The sequence below is a fragment of the Lissotriton helveticus genome, chromosome 11 (genome assembly GCF_964261635.1).
Source record: "Lissotriton helveticus chromosome 11, aLisHel1.1, whole genome shotgun sequence".
In the NCBI taxonomy this organism is placed as follows: Eukaryota; Metazoa; Chordata; class Amphibia; order Caudata; family Salamandridae; genus Lissotriton; species Lissotriton helveticus.
This window is the reverse complement of record NC_136072.1, coordinates 970543268-970559597: the sequence shown is the minus strand read 5'-3', so window position 1 is coordinate 970559597 and position 16330 is coordinate 970543268. Positions and strand designations below refer to the sequence as shown.

The window sequence follows — 16330 nt, the reverse complement described above, 5'->3', positions numbered from 1 at the left end:
TACCGCTGTATCACCTTTTGATGTTTATATAGTATATCACGCATTAGCCAAAAATAAGCCTCATTAAAAAGAGTCTGTGTCAACATCCTTTGACTATTTCTCCGATGGGAAAATGCCAAAGCATGGTTTATTGATTTTTGCCAACATTTTAACACTGGTATGGCCTAGTATTGTATTCGGCAGATCACCGACATTGTAAATATTTCTTTTTTTTGTAGCAGACCACAGTCTGATTCAGCTTATGGTGATGTGGAAACTGTTTTGTGTTCGTATAACATTTGGTGGGGTAACTATGTCGCATTCTTTGAATTCTAAGAGTATAGATTTGTTATTTAAGGATTAGGGCCGAATGGGCTTTCCACGCCATCCTTCCTTTTTCAGTCCTTAGGTACAAGGAGGGTCACAACTCTTATACATGAAACTTCAGTATAAAGAAATGCTGGCATTCCCAGTATCCTTCTGTGTTTTCCTGTTTCCATCGATCTAGAAGGATTTATTTACAGAAACCACTGTTGGTCTTTGTCCCAGTCTACCAGCATCGTACAAGAACTTGGAAGTAATAAAGTAAATGTTATGGCTGGTTTAGGGCGGAAATAAGCTCATTAACTGATATTGGTTTTCCATTGATACTCTGAGATGGCAGTGTTTCATGGTTAAGTGGACTCCTTCCGAGTCTCTAGCATGCTGCTTGAGGTCCCTAAGGAATGTCCATCTGCATTGCATTCGGCGTGTTTTTTGGCAGCAGATCTTGCACTGGCTCACTGTGTGATGTTACATTGTAGTGTACGGAACCACAGGAAAACAATTTAATGAAAAAAGTCGCCATCAATCGGCTTCATCTATGTTCTCAACTAGTCTTGGTGCTTCTTCTTGTTTTCTTTACTAAGTCCTTCGTGTTTATTTTGTGCGACATGCTTTTTAATTTTCTTTTCTTCGCTTTTCTTCTTAAATACAGCCTGTGACCTATGATATGACTCTTCTTAGAGTTTCTTGTTGCTCAGATTGATGTAATTTCTGATACTTATATATGTTCCCCTCGTCTTTAATGCTTGTTTTTTCTTTCACATTAGCGCAAAAGGTAGATAACTTTCCATTATGTATCTTGAATGGAGATTAAAATTGCTCTCACATCTTTGGTCTCTTTGTATCACACTCTACACTTTTATTTTACACTCGTTATTTTTGTTTCACACTTTTTCTTTGGCACACACATTACCAGCCGTCAGTGACTCGAAACTTACGTGACCCGCTGCCTGAGCTCTTTCATAGAACAATCTTTGTTTTTGGATCCTCAACAAGCTGGATTTAGACCCCTCCATTCCACCGAGGCGGTCATAGTGGCAGTCATGGACACCCTCAGGAAAGGAGCTGACAAGAACATCGCTCAAGCCCTTGTCCTATTGGATCTCTCTGCGGCGTTCGACACGGTCGATCATACCATCTTGATCGACCGTGTCTCCAACGCCGGTATCCAAGGAGTGGCCCTTGACTGGCTTAAATCCTTCCTCCATCAACGCTCACAGTCCGTTCACTTTTCCACCTTCTCTGCGCCCTACACCCTCCTTCACTGTGGAGTCCCACAAGGCTCGGCACTATCCCCTCTTCTTTTTAATTTATACCTTCAACCACTGTTAGCCACACTCCGCTACTTCCCGGTCACAATTTACAATTATGCCGATGATCTGCAGTTAATTTTCCCTGTCGATTCCCTCCCCCCTTCCTGCACTAATTTCCAGTCTACTATGCTAACCATAGCTGAGTGGATGTACCACAGCCACTTAAAGTTAAACCCCACCAAGACTGAGCTCGTCTTGGTGGGTGGCCCCAATCACTCATGGAATGCCTCCTTTTGGCCTACATCTCTGGGGACGGCACCCACTCCTGTGAGCTCAGTCAAAAGCCTGGGGGTGACCATCTCCCAAGATCTTTCTATGAGACCCCACATCAACGCGGTAACTTCTGCCTGCTTTTTCCATCTCAGGCGAATTCGCAAGATTAGTAGGTTTCTTAACAAAGAAGCCCTGACCCAGGTAGTCATTGCTCTCATCACCTCCAGGCTTGACTACGCCAACATCTTGTACGCAGGAATTCCGGCATGTCACCTTCATCGACTTCAGTTGGTGCAGAACCAAGCTGCCCGCTTGATTTTCTGCCAGCCCAAACACCAGCACGTCACTCCCTTACTCCGCAGTCTGCATTGGCTCCCTGTCTCAAAACGGTGTATCTTCAAACTGGCATGCACCACCTTTAGGGCCCTAGAGGACGCGGCCCCTAAGTTTATTTCATCAGCCTTGTCCCGTCATACTCCTGCCAGAGCTCTGCGCTCAGCATCTTTGAATCTCCTTGAGGTCCCCAGATTTAAAAGAAAAAGGCACGGTGGCCTGAGCTTCTCTGTCCTGGCTCCCGCCACTTGGAATTCCCTACCCCTCTCTCTTCGTCTCTGTCCTAAGTACGATAGCTTCCGTACTCTCTTAAAAACTTTGCTCTTTCAAGCGGCTTATGATTAATCCCCCTTTCCTGGATCACCGCAATCTTTATCAAGAGCGCCAAGAAACCGATGGTGATAGTGCGCTGTATAAATATTTTTAATAGAATAATAATAGAATAGTCAGTGCACACTTTCGCTAGGCATACACCACCAGCCGTCAGTACACGCTTCCACCAGGCAGACACAGCACCAGCCGTTAGTGCACACTTTCACGAGGCACAACACCACCAGCCGTCAGTGCACGCTTTCACCAGGCAGACACACAACGGCAGCTGACGGTGCACGTTTTAACCAACACACTCCTCCAACCGTCAGTGCACACTTTCACCAGGCATACACTGAACATAATCTTCGCAAAAGTTATTTACAAAAGTTTAAGCTATTGCCATAAATTACAATAACTTTTATTTAAGTATTAATTATTAAAAAAAATTAAAAGCCATTGTTATTTGTAATATCAATACATCTAAGTCACGTAAATACAACACATATTGCATTACAAATGCTATAGGTGTCACGTTTGCGAAAGTTAAAAGTATTGGCATTGTACATGACAAAGCTATTATTTTCGCTATTTTCAAATCCAACACATAAATAAAAAATGTGTCATTTACAATACCAATAGCTCAAACTTTCCTAATGCGAGACCTATTGCATTGCAAATGCTTGTTAAAATGTACTTGCGGAACGATCTTTTAAGTACAGGCAGGCTTACATTTTTGCACTCTTCGTTGAAGAGTGAATGCGTGTTATCAAAGAATGCTGTTACAGTGAAGTTCAGGATAATATATTGCGACTCTCTGAAGCAATTCAGATGGACACTGCAGATTAGGCACGATTCTCATGAAAGGTGACTCGATAAAAAGCATAACGAGTCATGAATTCAGTACTAATAGAAGCACTACTTTGCAATCTTCTCAATGGCGTTTATCTCTCCAAATGAAACATGATAAACACGCTATATCTATATCAGTGACTTGGTGACAAAGCAGAATGAGTAAAAGATTATAACTACTGTTGGGTGAATTTAGAAGATAACAGACTGGTTTGCCCCAGCCAATAAGTGCAGCTATGGTGCAACAGTGGCTGCACATGCGGAAGATGTGATCAGCATTGAGGGTCTTTGTTGTGAGTACTAGGGCACCTCTTCAATGCAGGCATGTACTTCAGGAGGTGTATTATCTAGACTCTTCAGACTCGATTCACAAAAATGGAGGCGTGGCTATCGTTGGTGCAGCAAGCATAGTGACACATGAGCCCATATATACGAGTAGCCCCTGCACACCGAATATGGCTTTCATTTACTAACCGAACTGAGGTAGAGAGGCCAACTTCTTCACTGCTTTAGGAACCGTCGTACTTTTACCATGCCACTGCACAAAGATTTTGCTTTGAGTTGGTGTGACTTACTCTTCAAGTAATCCTGGCTTACTGCTGAACTCAAGGAGTAAGCTGGGTGTACTACTGAATTACTCTTAAAATTCAGGAGTAAGACAGGAGTACTACAAGATGAAGTTACAATAAAATCTTTTTGACTTGGGCCTCTAGTGTTTCTCATTGATCTCTTGACAAGCCCTATGGGTGTAACATGATTCACTCTATGCTATTGAAGCAAAGAAAATTGATTAGGCACCACAGAATGTGTGTCCTATGACAGCAACTGGGAATGGGTCTCACAGGGAGGGACGAGGGGCTTAGTAGGTCCAGCATACAGGCCCCGCAGATACTGATAAAGAGAAGAGGGGAGGGAATAGCATACCCTCTTCTCTTTAACAGCAACTGGGAATGTCACAAGATTGCATACAGAGGCCCCCAGCTCATCACAAGTGAATCAATCAGAAATGATAGAAGACTAGATAGAACTCTTGTAATAAATACAAAACACATCAGAGCAAGTCTTTTGATGACACTAGGAAATGTGGCTTTGACATTCAGGCGGTGGATTGTCTCATGACGTGGTGGATGCCCTGTTCAGCTATTTTGTAGCAACAGTGTGGGCTTTGGTCGAAAACATGAAATGGACCATAAGAGATTTCCCAGATTTCTATTCCTTTCTACAAACAGACTGTGGCCATTGAACTAATGGTTGGTGTTTGTTTCCTATCAGGCCTCTTATACCATATTGGGGAGAAATATGTTGTTTTTCAGAAATACTTTATGTGCAGCGAGTGTGTGACCAACACCAGTAAAAGCCAGAGGACTCTGACAAAATGCTACTTTTGTTAGAATGACTCAGTGATCAATGATTATTATGCTTCAGAGAAATTGTATAAGACTTGGTGAGGGAGTATGTCAGAATATAAAAGACAGAAACATCTAACATCTAACTAACAAAATAATGTGGCCAGAATAGCGACAGCAACTGTATCACTATATTATGAAGTTGTGTACACATGGCTGAGAATAAATTACTATTCTTAACTCCACATGTTTGTACCTTGAAGTTGTCACATCAAGTGTGTTAGTCAGGCTGCTTTGCTTATCAATCAGCTGCTCCTCTAGGGTAGATTCACAGGTTCTAGCCATTCTACCTCCTGAGGCGGAAGCCGGGAGCTGCTTTTAAAAAACTGTATTTTCTTTTCCTGATTTGCGCCGCATTTGCTGATATATTTTGTCATTTTAAAATCCCTTACCTTCATTTCCACTCAGCCGAGTAGGTGCTCAGGGAATTGCCCTGCCACACGGATCTCCCCAGGGGCGGCGGCCATATTGGGCAGGGACTGGGACTAGGACACAGCGCTCTAGTTGTTGGCTCCTCGGGCACATAAAGTGAGGTTGCCAGCACGAGCATTCAGATCTAGCCATTCTATCTCCTGAGGCGGAAGCCGGGAGCTGCTTTTAAAAAACTGTATTTTCTTTTCTTGATTTGCGCTGCATTTGCTGATATATTTTGTCATTTTAAAATCCCTTACCTTCACTTCCACTCAGCCGAGTAGGTGCTGAGGGAATCGCCCTCCCACACGGATCTCCCCAGGGGCGGTGGCCATATTGGGCAGGGACTGGGACTAGGACACAACGCTCTAGTTGTTGGCTCCTCGGGCACATAAAGCGAGGATGCCAGCTCGTACGTGCAGTGGGCGCGCCAATGGCGCGCCAAACGCAAGCCCGTCTGCGCCCGTCCACGACCTGAGGTGCCCAGAGGCCAGGGATTATGTACTAAGGTCAGAAACTACGAGCAAGCAGGCAAGCCTTTCTTACTCTGCCGAGTCACTAAAGGCCATCAGAGAGATGCACTGCAACAGGAACCACAGCCTTACTTTCACCAAGTGTGTGAATGAACTACCGGCTATGCTTGAAGGCCCCATAGCATGCAGACAGTGTCATTTCACCACCATTATTCAGGAACAACCGCCCTCTATATACCGGAGTGCTCCATCCTCCCGCCCTCCAGAGATAACTAACCTACTATGTAACGTTAGATCTCTGGCCAAGCATCCTCTGGAAATCTGGGACATGATCGTCTCCCATACCCCACTATTATGTTTTTTAACTGAAACCTGGCTGAATCCCACTAACCTCAAAACAGTAATGGGTCTTGGCTCACACTCAGCAAGGCTGAGCCATATACCTATAGAACAGAACAAAGGCCAATGCTGAGACTAACTAATCACTTATTTGTTAACCGCTTTCATGAACGAAACATGAAAGTCTGTTTTAGAAATTGCATCATAGTCAAAAAGCATACTTTTCATTCTTCATTTATTTTTTCAAAGAACGACATCATTTGTTGTGCATTTCAGTACAAAAAGCGAACATGGACACTACAATACGACCAAAATTTTGAAATATTCACAACACACCCTATCAATATATCTCACATACACTTGGCCAATTTCACATTCATTTCACATTCATACCAACATCCATCCTACCACAATGGTCCCTTTGTCACATTTGTATGTATAATGGACAATTAAAGCAACAATAATACAACAATTTAAATTAATCCACCCTTTTCTAAAAGTGGCCAAGTGTATGTGAGATATATTGATAGGGTGTGCTGAGAATATTTCAACATTTTGGTCGTATTGTAGTGTCCGTGTTCGCTTTTTGTACTGAAATGCACAACAAATGATGTCGTTCTTTGAAAAAATAAATGAAGAATGAAAAGTATGCTTTTTGACTAAGATGCAATTTCTAAAACAGACTTTCATGTTTCGTTCATGAAAGCGGTTAACAAATAAGTGATTAGTTAGTCTCAGCATTGGCCTTTGTTCTGAATCCCACTAACAGCACCATGATAAATCTTGCTATCCCGGACAATTACAAATTAATCCACTTAAACAGAGAGGGAAAAACGGGCGGAAGTATTGCCATCGCGTTTCAAGACCATCTCACAGTTAACTGGCTATCCACAACCTGCAACGAAGGTATGGAATTAGGTATTTTTAAGGTCACCCTATCAGCATCAGAATGTTGGTACGGAGCACTGGTTTACCGACCCCCAGGTTCCAAGCTGAACTTCACTGATTTACTGGTCGAACAAATCGCTTTACACGCCCTAGCAACCAGGAGCTTTCTCCTACTTGGAGATTTTAACTTTCATAGAGAACTCACCTCTCATTCAGAGGTCAGCAAACTCCTTTCTGCCTTGGAAGCCTTAGGACTTACTCAAAAAGTGGAGGGCCCAACCCATCTGGCCGGGCACCTGCTTGACTTAGTGTTCACTAATGATGAGAATCTGAGATGTAGCCTCCTATCCCTCTCACATGGACCGATCACTCGTTGATCACCTTTTCCATTCCCCGAACCTTGGCAAAAAACTCAGACAAAGCTATGACAAATAAGTCAATCAAATGCAGACCATGGCGGAACCTCTCTGTAGAAATATTTGATGAGTATTTCCTCTGTGACCCAGTCTACATCCAGTCGGAAGCCCCCAAAATACTAGAGGCGTTCTCGGCGGCATTAGAATCGGCTTTTAATGAGAGAAATTTGCTCGTGTTCACAAGCGCCCGCAACACCCATGGTATACTGATGATGTAAGAGCGATCAAACAAAAATGTCGACGTCTAGAAAGAACTTGGCGCACCAGTAAAGACCCACAAAATAAATTAATCTACAGACAAGCACTGGCTGGCTATCATCTGAACCTAAAGACAGCTATATGCAATTTCATTCTTAAACAAATCGAACAATCAAATAACTCCCAGAAGGCTCTGTTCAGCATTGGTAAAGACTTTATGTCCCCCAAAGCCTGTAGCCAGGTCCCTAATGAATCTCAGGAGCTATGCAGCTCTATTGCCACTTTCTTCCAGAATAAAATATCCACTATCTATGACAACTTTCCACAGATAGCTCCCTCAGTCTTTAATAGGCTGGAAGAACTAGAAGAAATACAGAGGAAACCATTTTGCTCCCTGCATAACTTTAATTTAGTTACAATCGAGGCAGTTCAAAGAGACCTAGCCTTGGGAAAGTCAGGTTCACCCAATGATCCTTGTTCCCCCCGAATTATGGCCCTTTTAACTAAGAGTTGTGCACCAGTAATCTGTGACATCTTTAATTGTTCCATCTCCACGGGCATTATTCCATCTCACTGGAAAGAAGCAGTGGTCCGCCCTATTCTTAAAAAACCTACGTCGGACCCCGCTACCCTGAGTAATTACCGTCCCATCTCTCTCTTACCACTACTAGGGAAAACGCTGGAGAAAGTCAAAAACAAACAATTGAACTGCTACTTAGAACAGAATGAGATCCTGGATCCCTCACAGTCGGGCTTTCGCCCGGGTTTCAGTACTGAAACCGCGGTTTTAGCAGTCACCGACTCACTAAGACAGACGATTGACTCAGGCGGCTCGGCGATACTCATCCTTTTAGATCTCTCCGCAGCTTTTGATACCATCTCCCATTTCAAGCTAGCGGAGAGACTATCGGAATGTGGTATCAAAGGAACAGCCTTGAAGTGGCTACAACATTTTCTCTCAGGGAGAACTCAGCAGGTCATCCTATGCCCTTTTTCCTCAGATAAGCTACCGTTAGACAAAGGGGTGCCACAGGGTTCTTGTTTAAGCCCTACCCTTTTTAATATATATGGCCCCGCTAGCCCAGATTGTGGAACAGTTGGGTTTTGAAATCATCTCATACGCAGACGATACACAGCTCATGTTCACCATCGGGAACTGTCCAGAAATAGAAAAAACTTGTTTTTCTAATGGCATGAAGCTGATCTCAGACTGGATGACGATGAACTATCTCCAGTTAAATCCAGGCAAGACCGAGATCATGCTTATGGGAAAAGCACCAGCGATCTGGTCAGAAGACTGGTGGCCTGTACAACTAGGTATCGCCCTCATTCCCAAACCATTTGTGCGGAACTTGGGAATAAAAATTGACTGTTCCCTATCTATAAAAGATCACATTACCACCACTACTGGCACCTGTTTTTACAGTCTTCGGCTACACCGGAAACTATTTCCTTTCATTCCCATCGCCCACCGCAGAACCTTGGTTCATGCGATGGTAACTAACCACTTAGACTATGGCAATGCCCTGCTGGCGGAGGTGAGTTCAACCCTTTTGTCAAAATTGAAAACTGTTCAGAACACAGCCGCGCGAATGATTCTCAACCGTCCGCCGGGCTCTCCTTCTGCCCCATTACTCAGAGAATTTCACTGGCTCACTGTTAAAAAGAGATCCTTTTTTAAAATGTGTTGCCTCACTCATAACACTCTCAGAAAAAAAGGCCTCGGTGTCTGCAAAATAAAGTAACCAAATACTGCCCCAGTAGGAGGCTGAGATCCTCTACTCTAGAACTACTAAGAGTCCGCAGAATTCGCCTGTCCCGGACCGGTGGTCGGGCGTTTTTCTTTCTAGCTCCTATATATTGGAACCAACTCCCACAGACCCTATGCGCTAATCCAAACTATGGCTCCTTCAGGAAACAGTTGAAAGCCTTTCTCTTCAGTAAATAGACCCTCCTGCTCCTCTCACCTCCAGATAGATTGCTAGTCAGCGCCGAGATGCTCCAGGGTGATTTGTGCGCTCAATAAAATGTTAACCTAACCTAACCTAACAGGAGGCAAACAGAGCAACATTACCCTATCACTTAATCCGTTTTATGTTTCAATGAAAAACCTGCCAGTTGGGGTAGTTATCTGATGCTCGTGGCACATTTGAGTTATCCATGTAGAGAACGTGAGGAAGATGGTCACTCTCACACCTCTTATTATACTTACAAATTTCACAGTGAGAGTCCAGTGAATAATCTGAACCTGCACTTCTGCTAATATAAACAAGCGTTGGGAACTTCAGTTGGTCTGCTAAGAATCTGCCACAAAGAACGAATAGTTTTCTTACCTGTCGGTGTAGTTTTGCAGCTTGAAGATCTTTCTGGATTCACTATGCTGTGCATTATTCCGCGGTCTTGTGGTTGGGTCCGGATTCATAGTCTTTTCTTTGTTTTTTTTTGTTTTTTCGTAGCCCAGGTGGGCGTCGGCGTCACACCTCCTTGGGTGCATTTCCGGTGACGTCGGCATGCTTCCTGCGGAAGCTCCACTCTTGGGCGCCCTCTTCGGGTTCTTTTTTTCCGTGTTTCTTTCGTTTCCGAAGTAATGGCAATGTTCTATTTAGGTGATATTTTACTGCTTTGTGCTTTTAAAAGTCTTTTTTATTTTATTTTTATTAACCACCTCTTCTCTCTCCAGCCTCATCTTTCTGGCAGAGGTGGGTGGGTTCGCTAGTGAATCCAGGAAGATCTTCAAGCTGCAAAACTACACCGACAGGTAAGAAAACTATTCGTTTTGCAGCGTGAATCTTTCTGGATTCACTATGCTGTGCATAGATTTTTGTAGCGGTTTCTCATTTCTGTGGCGGCTGGGTGGAAGATGAGCGTTGGTTATTGAATATGTGCTGGAGCACCTTTTGTCCGACTTGTGCTTCCTTGTTCATCTGTATATCCACACAGTAGTGCTTCGTGAACGTGTGCACCGAAGCCCTATGTTGCCAGGCATATGTCTTGTATGGGTGTGTTAGCCAGGAAGGCTATTGTAGCACCCTTTTTCCTAGTGGAGTGGGCACGTGTCCCCTCTGCTAGCTCTTGTCCTGCACGTTTGTGGCAGAGTTGAATTGTTTGTGCGATCCATCGTGCAATAGTCTCTTTGGTTACTGCCTTGCCCATGAAACTGTTGGCGAATGACACAAAGAACTGTTTTGTTTTCCTGTGTCCCCTCGTCCTCTCAATGTAGTGCATGACTGCCCTTCTGGCGTCCAGGGTGTGCAGAGCTCGCTCTGCGCTAGTGGTTGGTTTTTGGAAAAAACTCGGTATCTGTATAGACTGGTTCATGTAGAATTTGGACACCACCTTCAGCATGAAGTGTGGGTCAGTCCTCATCACAACTCTATCATTGTTTATTTGCATGTAGGGTTCTTGTAGCGTCAGCGCCTGAAGCCCGCTTACTCTGCGTAAGGACGTTATTGCAACCAGGAAAGCTGTTTTCATAGTTAGCATCTTTAGGGAGGCCTTGTGAAGTGGTTCAAAGGGCTCTTTAATGAGTTCCGTTAGAACTATGTTCAAGTTCCATGCAGGTGGTGGCACCCGCTTGGGTGGTGCGATCCTTTTCGCTCCTTCCAGGAATCTCTTCACCACCTGGGATGTGAAGAAACTCCTGCACGTTTCTCCCCTTGTGTAGGCGACTATCGCTGCCAAGTGAACTCTTAACGAGGATGAGCTAAGGTTCTTCTCCAGCAAGTGCGTCAGGTACTTTAGCACTGTGGAGTCCTTCTTCATTTTATTGTGAAGTCTTTCTTTTCTGCACCACATTGTGAATCTTTTCCATTTCGCAACATAGCACTTCCGAGTGCTGGGCCTTCGTGCCTTCCGAAGGACCCTCAGGGTGCTTTCTGGCAGTCTCAAATGTGCGCACTCTATGTCCTCAGGAGCCACGCTACTAGGCTCAGGCTCTCTGGTTCTAGGTGTAGCACCTCTCCGTTCTGCATGGAGAGTAGGTCTTTCCTCTTGCCGAATCTGTGGGGTGCACACTGTGTCATCGCCATGATCTGCGAGTACCATGTCTGTCTGGCCCACTGTGGCGCGACCAGTATCAGGGTCATGTTGCTCACTCTGCACTTGCTCAGCACTCTGTGCATCAGTGGTATCGGGGGAAAAGCGTAAGCAAATGTCCTTGACCAATCTATCCATAGGGCATTCCCCAGGGACCCCTCCTCGGGCCGTCTGGATGCGAAGCTTTGTCATTTTGCATTCCGGCGTGTGGCAAACAGGTCCACTGATGGTGTTCCCCATCTGTCGAACAGCCACCTTGTCTCTTGAGCATTGAGCTCCCACTCGTGGTATGCCGATGTCTGTCTGCTGAGCCAGTCTGCCTGTATGTTGTCCTTCCCTGGTAGGTGTATGGCTAGCAGGTCTATCTTGAGAGGGATGGCCCATCTCCATATCTCCTGCACCAGCGTTGAAAGCGGGGCTGACTGTGTGCCACCCTGCTTGTTGATGTAGCACATCGCGGTGGTGTTGTCTGTTTGTAGCAACACCTAGTGCTTGTACAGTCTTGTTTGGAAAGCTTTCAGTGCAAGGAAGATTGTCTTCAATTCTAGGTAATTGATGTGCTTTGTCGCATCTGCTGGCGTCCACAGACCCCTCACCTTGAGCTCCTCCATGTGAGCGCCCCATCCCTTCAGGGATGCGTCTGTGGTGATGGTCACTGTTGGCGTTGGGGCCGTTAGAGGCTTTCCCCTTGTTATGTTCTCCATGGTCCACCATGTCATTTCCTTCTGCACTGCGTGCGTCACAACCACTAGATCCTCCCAACTGCCTGTAGCTTGTGACCATTGCTCCTGTAGCCATTCTTGAATGGGTCTCATGTGAAGACGTACATTTGGTACCAGGTGGATGCATGATGCCATCATTCCCATGATCTTGCTCGCAGTCCTCACTGTCCGAGCTTGTCCCTTCCAGTAGAGGCGAGTTTCCTTCACCAGCGCCCTCACCCTCTTCTCGCTGGGGAACACCTTGCCCTGTAAGGTGTTGATCTGTGCCCCCAGGAAGATCTTCACTTGTTCCGGCTCCATTGATGATTTCTTCCAATGGATGGAGAACCCCAGGCTTATGAGCGTGCTCGTCACTGTCTGTGCGTGCTGCTTGCATCTCTGGTATGAGTTGCTTTCACCAGCCAGTCGTCCAGGTAGGGGTATACGTGTATTCCCTGCCTTCGTAGGTGCGCTGCGACTGCTGCGAGGCACTTTGTGAAGACCCTTGGTGCCGATTTCAGCCCGAAGGCTAGTGTCGTGAACTGGTAGTGGCTTTCTCCGATGGTGAACCTGAGCATATGCTTGTGCTTTCTGTTCATTGGGATGTGCAGATAGGCGTCCTTGAGGTCTATTGTGACCATGAAGTCCCCGATCTGCAGTTGCGGGAGCACCTCTTGCAGGGAGGTCATTTTGAATTTTTGCGTTCTTATGAATTTGTTCAGGAACCTTAGGTCCAGAATGGGTCTCATTGTCTCGTCTATGATTGGTACCAGGAAGTACGTTGAGTATATTCCTTTGTTTCTTTCGTTGAAGGGTACCCGTTCTATGGCCTGCTTCTGCAGGAGTTCTTTTGCTTCTTCCTGAAGGCGCTCTAGCTGTTTGCTTGCTAGTGGCTTTCTTTTTGGTTTTCTGCTTGTTGGCCTCCCCTCCAACTCTATGCTGTATCCGAATTGGATGATGTTGAGGAGCCATTTGTCTGATGTGATTTCTCTCCATTCTTGGAGGTAAAATCTTAGTCTTCCTCCCACTGGTGTTATGTGGTCGTAGATGTCTAGCTTGTCCTAACCCCTCTGTACGTGCTGCCCCCTGGGATCTTTTCTGTGGGCGGGCACACAGAGTTTTTTGAAGTCACTTAGAGGCGGGCTGCTGTCCCCCTCTTCTATTCTGTCCACATCCATTTCCTCTCCCTCGAAAGGACTGGCCTCTTTGTTGGTACTGCCAGGACTGCTTCTGCTGACCCTGCTGAGCCTGCGAGTCTGCTTGGTGCGTTTGTTGGAAAGCCTGGTGTGATGTACCTGGCTGCTTTCCACCTCTCCCGCCAGGCCTCCGTGACGGGGTGCCCCTTTTGTTGCCTCTGAACTGCAATGCTCCCATGGACCTTGCTGTTTCGTTATCCTTTTTTAGTTGACTCAGCTTCTCATCAACTGTTGTTCCGAAAAGCGTATCGCCGTTGAACGGTGTGTTCAGGATGCTGTGTTGCACCTCGGGTTTGAAACCTGAAATCCTGAGCCAGGCGTGTCTTCTTTCAGTGACACCCATCATCATGAGCCTGCTGGAGGTGTCTGCTCCATCCAGGGCCGTCTTGAGGCAAGAATTTGCCGCGTTCTTCCCTTCTTCAACCAGTTTTTCGGCCTTCTGCCTGGCATCCTGGGGCAGGTCCTTCACCAACTGCCCCAGCTCCTCCATGATCTGGTACATGTGCCTGTTTATCAGGGCGTTGGAATTAGCCATGTACCAGTGGGTCGCGGCATTCCGTTCGATCCTTCTGCCCACCAGATCCATCCTCTTGCTCTCCTTATCCGGTGGTGGTCCAGAAGTAGTGGGCACGTTAGCCCTCTTTCTTGCTGTGGCCGTGATAATGGAGTCTGCGGAGATCGTGCCCTGAATGTAGGGTGGGTCCTTTGAGGAATGCTTGTATTTCTTCTCTGTTCTGGGAGTTACAGCCTTGCATGTTGCGGGTTCCCTGAATGCCTCCTTCCCCTGAGCCAAGACGCTGTCGAGCATTGGTAGGTACAGGCTCCTTGTTTGTGTGGGGAGCAATGTCTCTGGAAGGAAGTCTGCTTTCTGCTTCTCTTCGTCGAGCTTGAGTTTGAAAGCTGCTGCAGCAGACTTTATCACCGAGTTGTAGGCCCCGATGTCGTCCGGTGGCGAGGGCCTCGAGGGATATGTGTCAACCGCCTCCTCTGGGCTGTCGGTGTCCACCTCTAGGTAATCCACCTCCTGTAAGTCCGAGGGGGCCGACTCGGCGTCCGTCCTGCTGTCCTCTTCCTCCCCATAGTTGTAACTATAGTAGGGACTGTCGTCCTCTTCCTGGTCGTCGACCACCTCGACGTCCGGGTCTTGTTCCTCGGCGACCTCGTCTTCCTCCTCGACCACCTCTACCACTGGTGGCTTGGTCTTGTGTGGAATCGTGAAGGTTTTCATCTTTGCGTCGAATTCTTTCTTCCGCTGCAAGATGTTTTCCATTTCGGCCTCGAGGCGCCTTCTTTTCTTCTCCATCTCGGCTGCGTGTTCTGCGTCGGATGGTTCGGCCGCTCTTTTCGGCGGTTGGCTCGGCACCGTGCTTTTCGGTGCCGGAGGCTTCGACGCCGAACCGGGTTTCGAGTCTCTGGTCGGCGTCGGTGCTTTAGGGTCCTTCTCCCTCGGCGTCAATCGATCCTTTTCGGGGACGATTTTCGACGACTTTTGCTGTTCAACAGCTCTCGGCGCCGGGGACTCCTTCTCAGAGGGTCCGCTGGGCCTGTGAGTAGTCGCGGGGGCCAGGTGTTTTGGCGCCGGCGCTTTCGGGGCCTTGCCCTTGTTTTTTCGAGACTCAGAGTCTCTCGGGTTCTTGGGGGCCGGAGAGTCTCCTACCTTATCAGAAGTCTTGGTGTAATCGGTCTCTACGACCGTGTAGCTGTCGTCTTCGGCGGCATCGTTGTCCTCTTCCTCGGAGGACATCCCCAGCTCGTAGAGGGATGGAGTCGGGGCCTTCCCCTGCAGGGTGGCGTGCGCTACCCTCTGTCTCTCTCTCACACGAAGGGTCTTCGGGGTGAAGGCGGAGCAGGCGTTGCAGTCCTCGCTTCCGTGATTTACCGGTAGGCAAAGGTTGCAAACCGGGTGCTGGTCCTTCTGCGCGTACTTGTGGTGGCAGTTACGGCAGAACTTGAACGGCGTGTTGTCCATCATCCAGCGCTCAGGGCCCCCCTGGTCATGTGTTCGTCGACGTCCGTCGAAGATCTCGATGAATTCCCCTTCTCCTTTGTTGGTTCTTGGTCGATGAAGTCTCCTGGAGTCTTCAGATGATTTTTCTTTCCAATTTCTGTATTTTCCTTCTTCTTTCTCCAAAAATGTCTGGAGCCCAAACGGGAACAATCCAGACCCGACCGCGGAAAAAAAGAATCTGAAGATGGCGCCCAAGAGTGGAAGCTTCCGCAGGAAGCATGCCGACGTCACCGGAAATGCACCCAAGGAGGTGTGACGCCGACGCCCACCGGGGCTACGAAAAAAAAAAAAACAAAGAAAAGACTACGAATCCGGACCCAACCACAAGACCGCGGAATAATGCACAGCATAGTGAATCCAGAAAGATTCACGCTGCAAAACTGTTAATCTCACTGTACAACAGGTCAACAATAGTGATTCACCCAGATTAACCTTTCTCTTAGCGGTGGTTGTTTGTGCTTGAACATGCAGTAGAACTACAAACTTTTGAATGACATTGGCAGGCCCCAACTATAATGAAATAGTTTAAAATTCACTCCAATAACCTAATCGATTTTAAATTATATTTTAATATTTTCTTTACTTCACTTTACCATTAATGAACTTTAGGAATACTTTTTGTGGGTTCTTAATTAATATATCAGCAATACTTGAATGTGAAATGCTGTAGTTGTCAAGAGAATAAAGATGTCAGGAGCATACTCACTGGTTTATGTAGAATCCTCTGTTCGAAGCGGTGATGTTAACATGATGATCTTCCAGTGTAATAACATTCAGGTACATCAGATCTCCATGCATTTTACGGTTACCAGGGGGTGGATTCCACCCACTCATCATTAAGGCTTTGAGACACTGTAAAGGCTGAAAGAAGACACACGTTAGGACATATTAACAAGATGAAGCTAAGACACTGATTGCAATGGAAGAAATTCCATA

At 46.4% G+C, this 16330-nt stretch overlaps 1 protein-coding gene across 2 annotated transcripts in view; it reads right to left on the bottom strand.

Moving 5' to 3' along the window:
* LOC144792346 (clustered mitochondria protein homolog) overlaps positions 1–16330 on the bottom strand; it is a 487620-nt gene that overhangs the window by 172223 nt on the left and 299067 nt on the right. For both annotated transcript variants that reach the window (XM_078667308.1, XM_078667307.1), the window contains exon 6: positions 16101–16255. In XM_078667308.1, coding sequence (XP_078523434.1) covers positions 16101–16255 — 155 coding nt within the window. The remainder of the gene's footprint in view (positions 1–16100; positions 16256–16330) is intronic.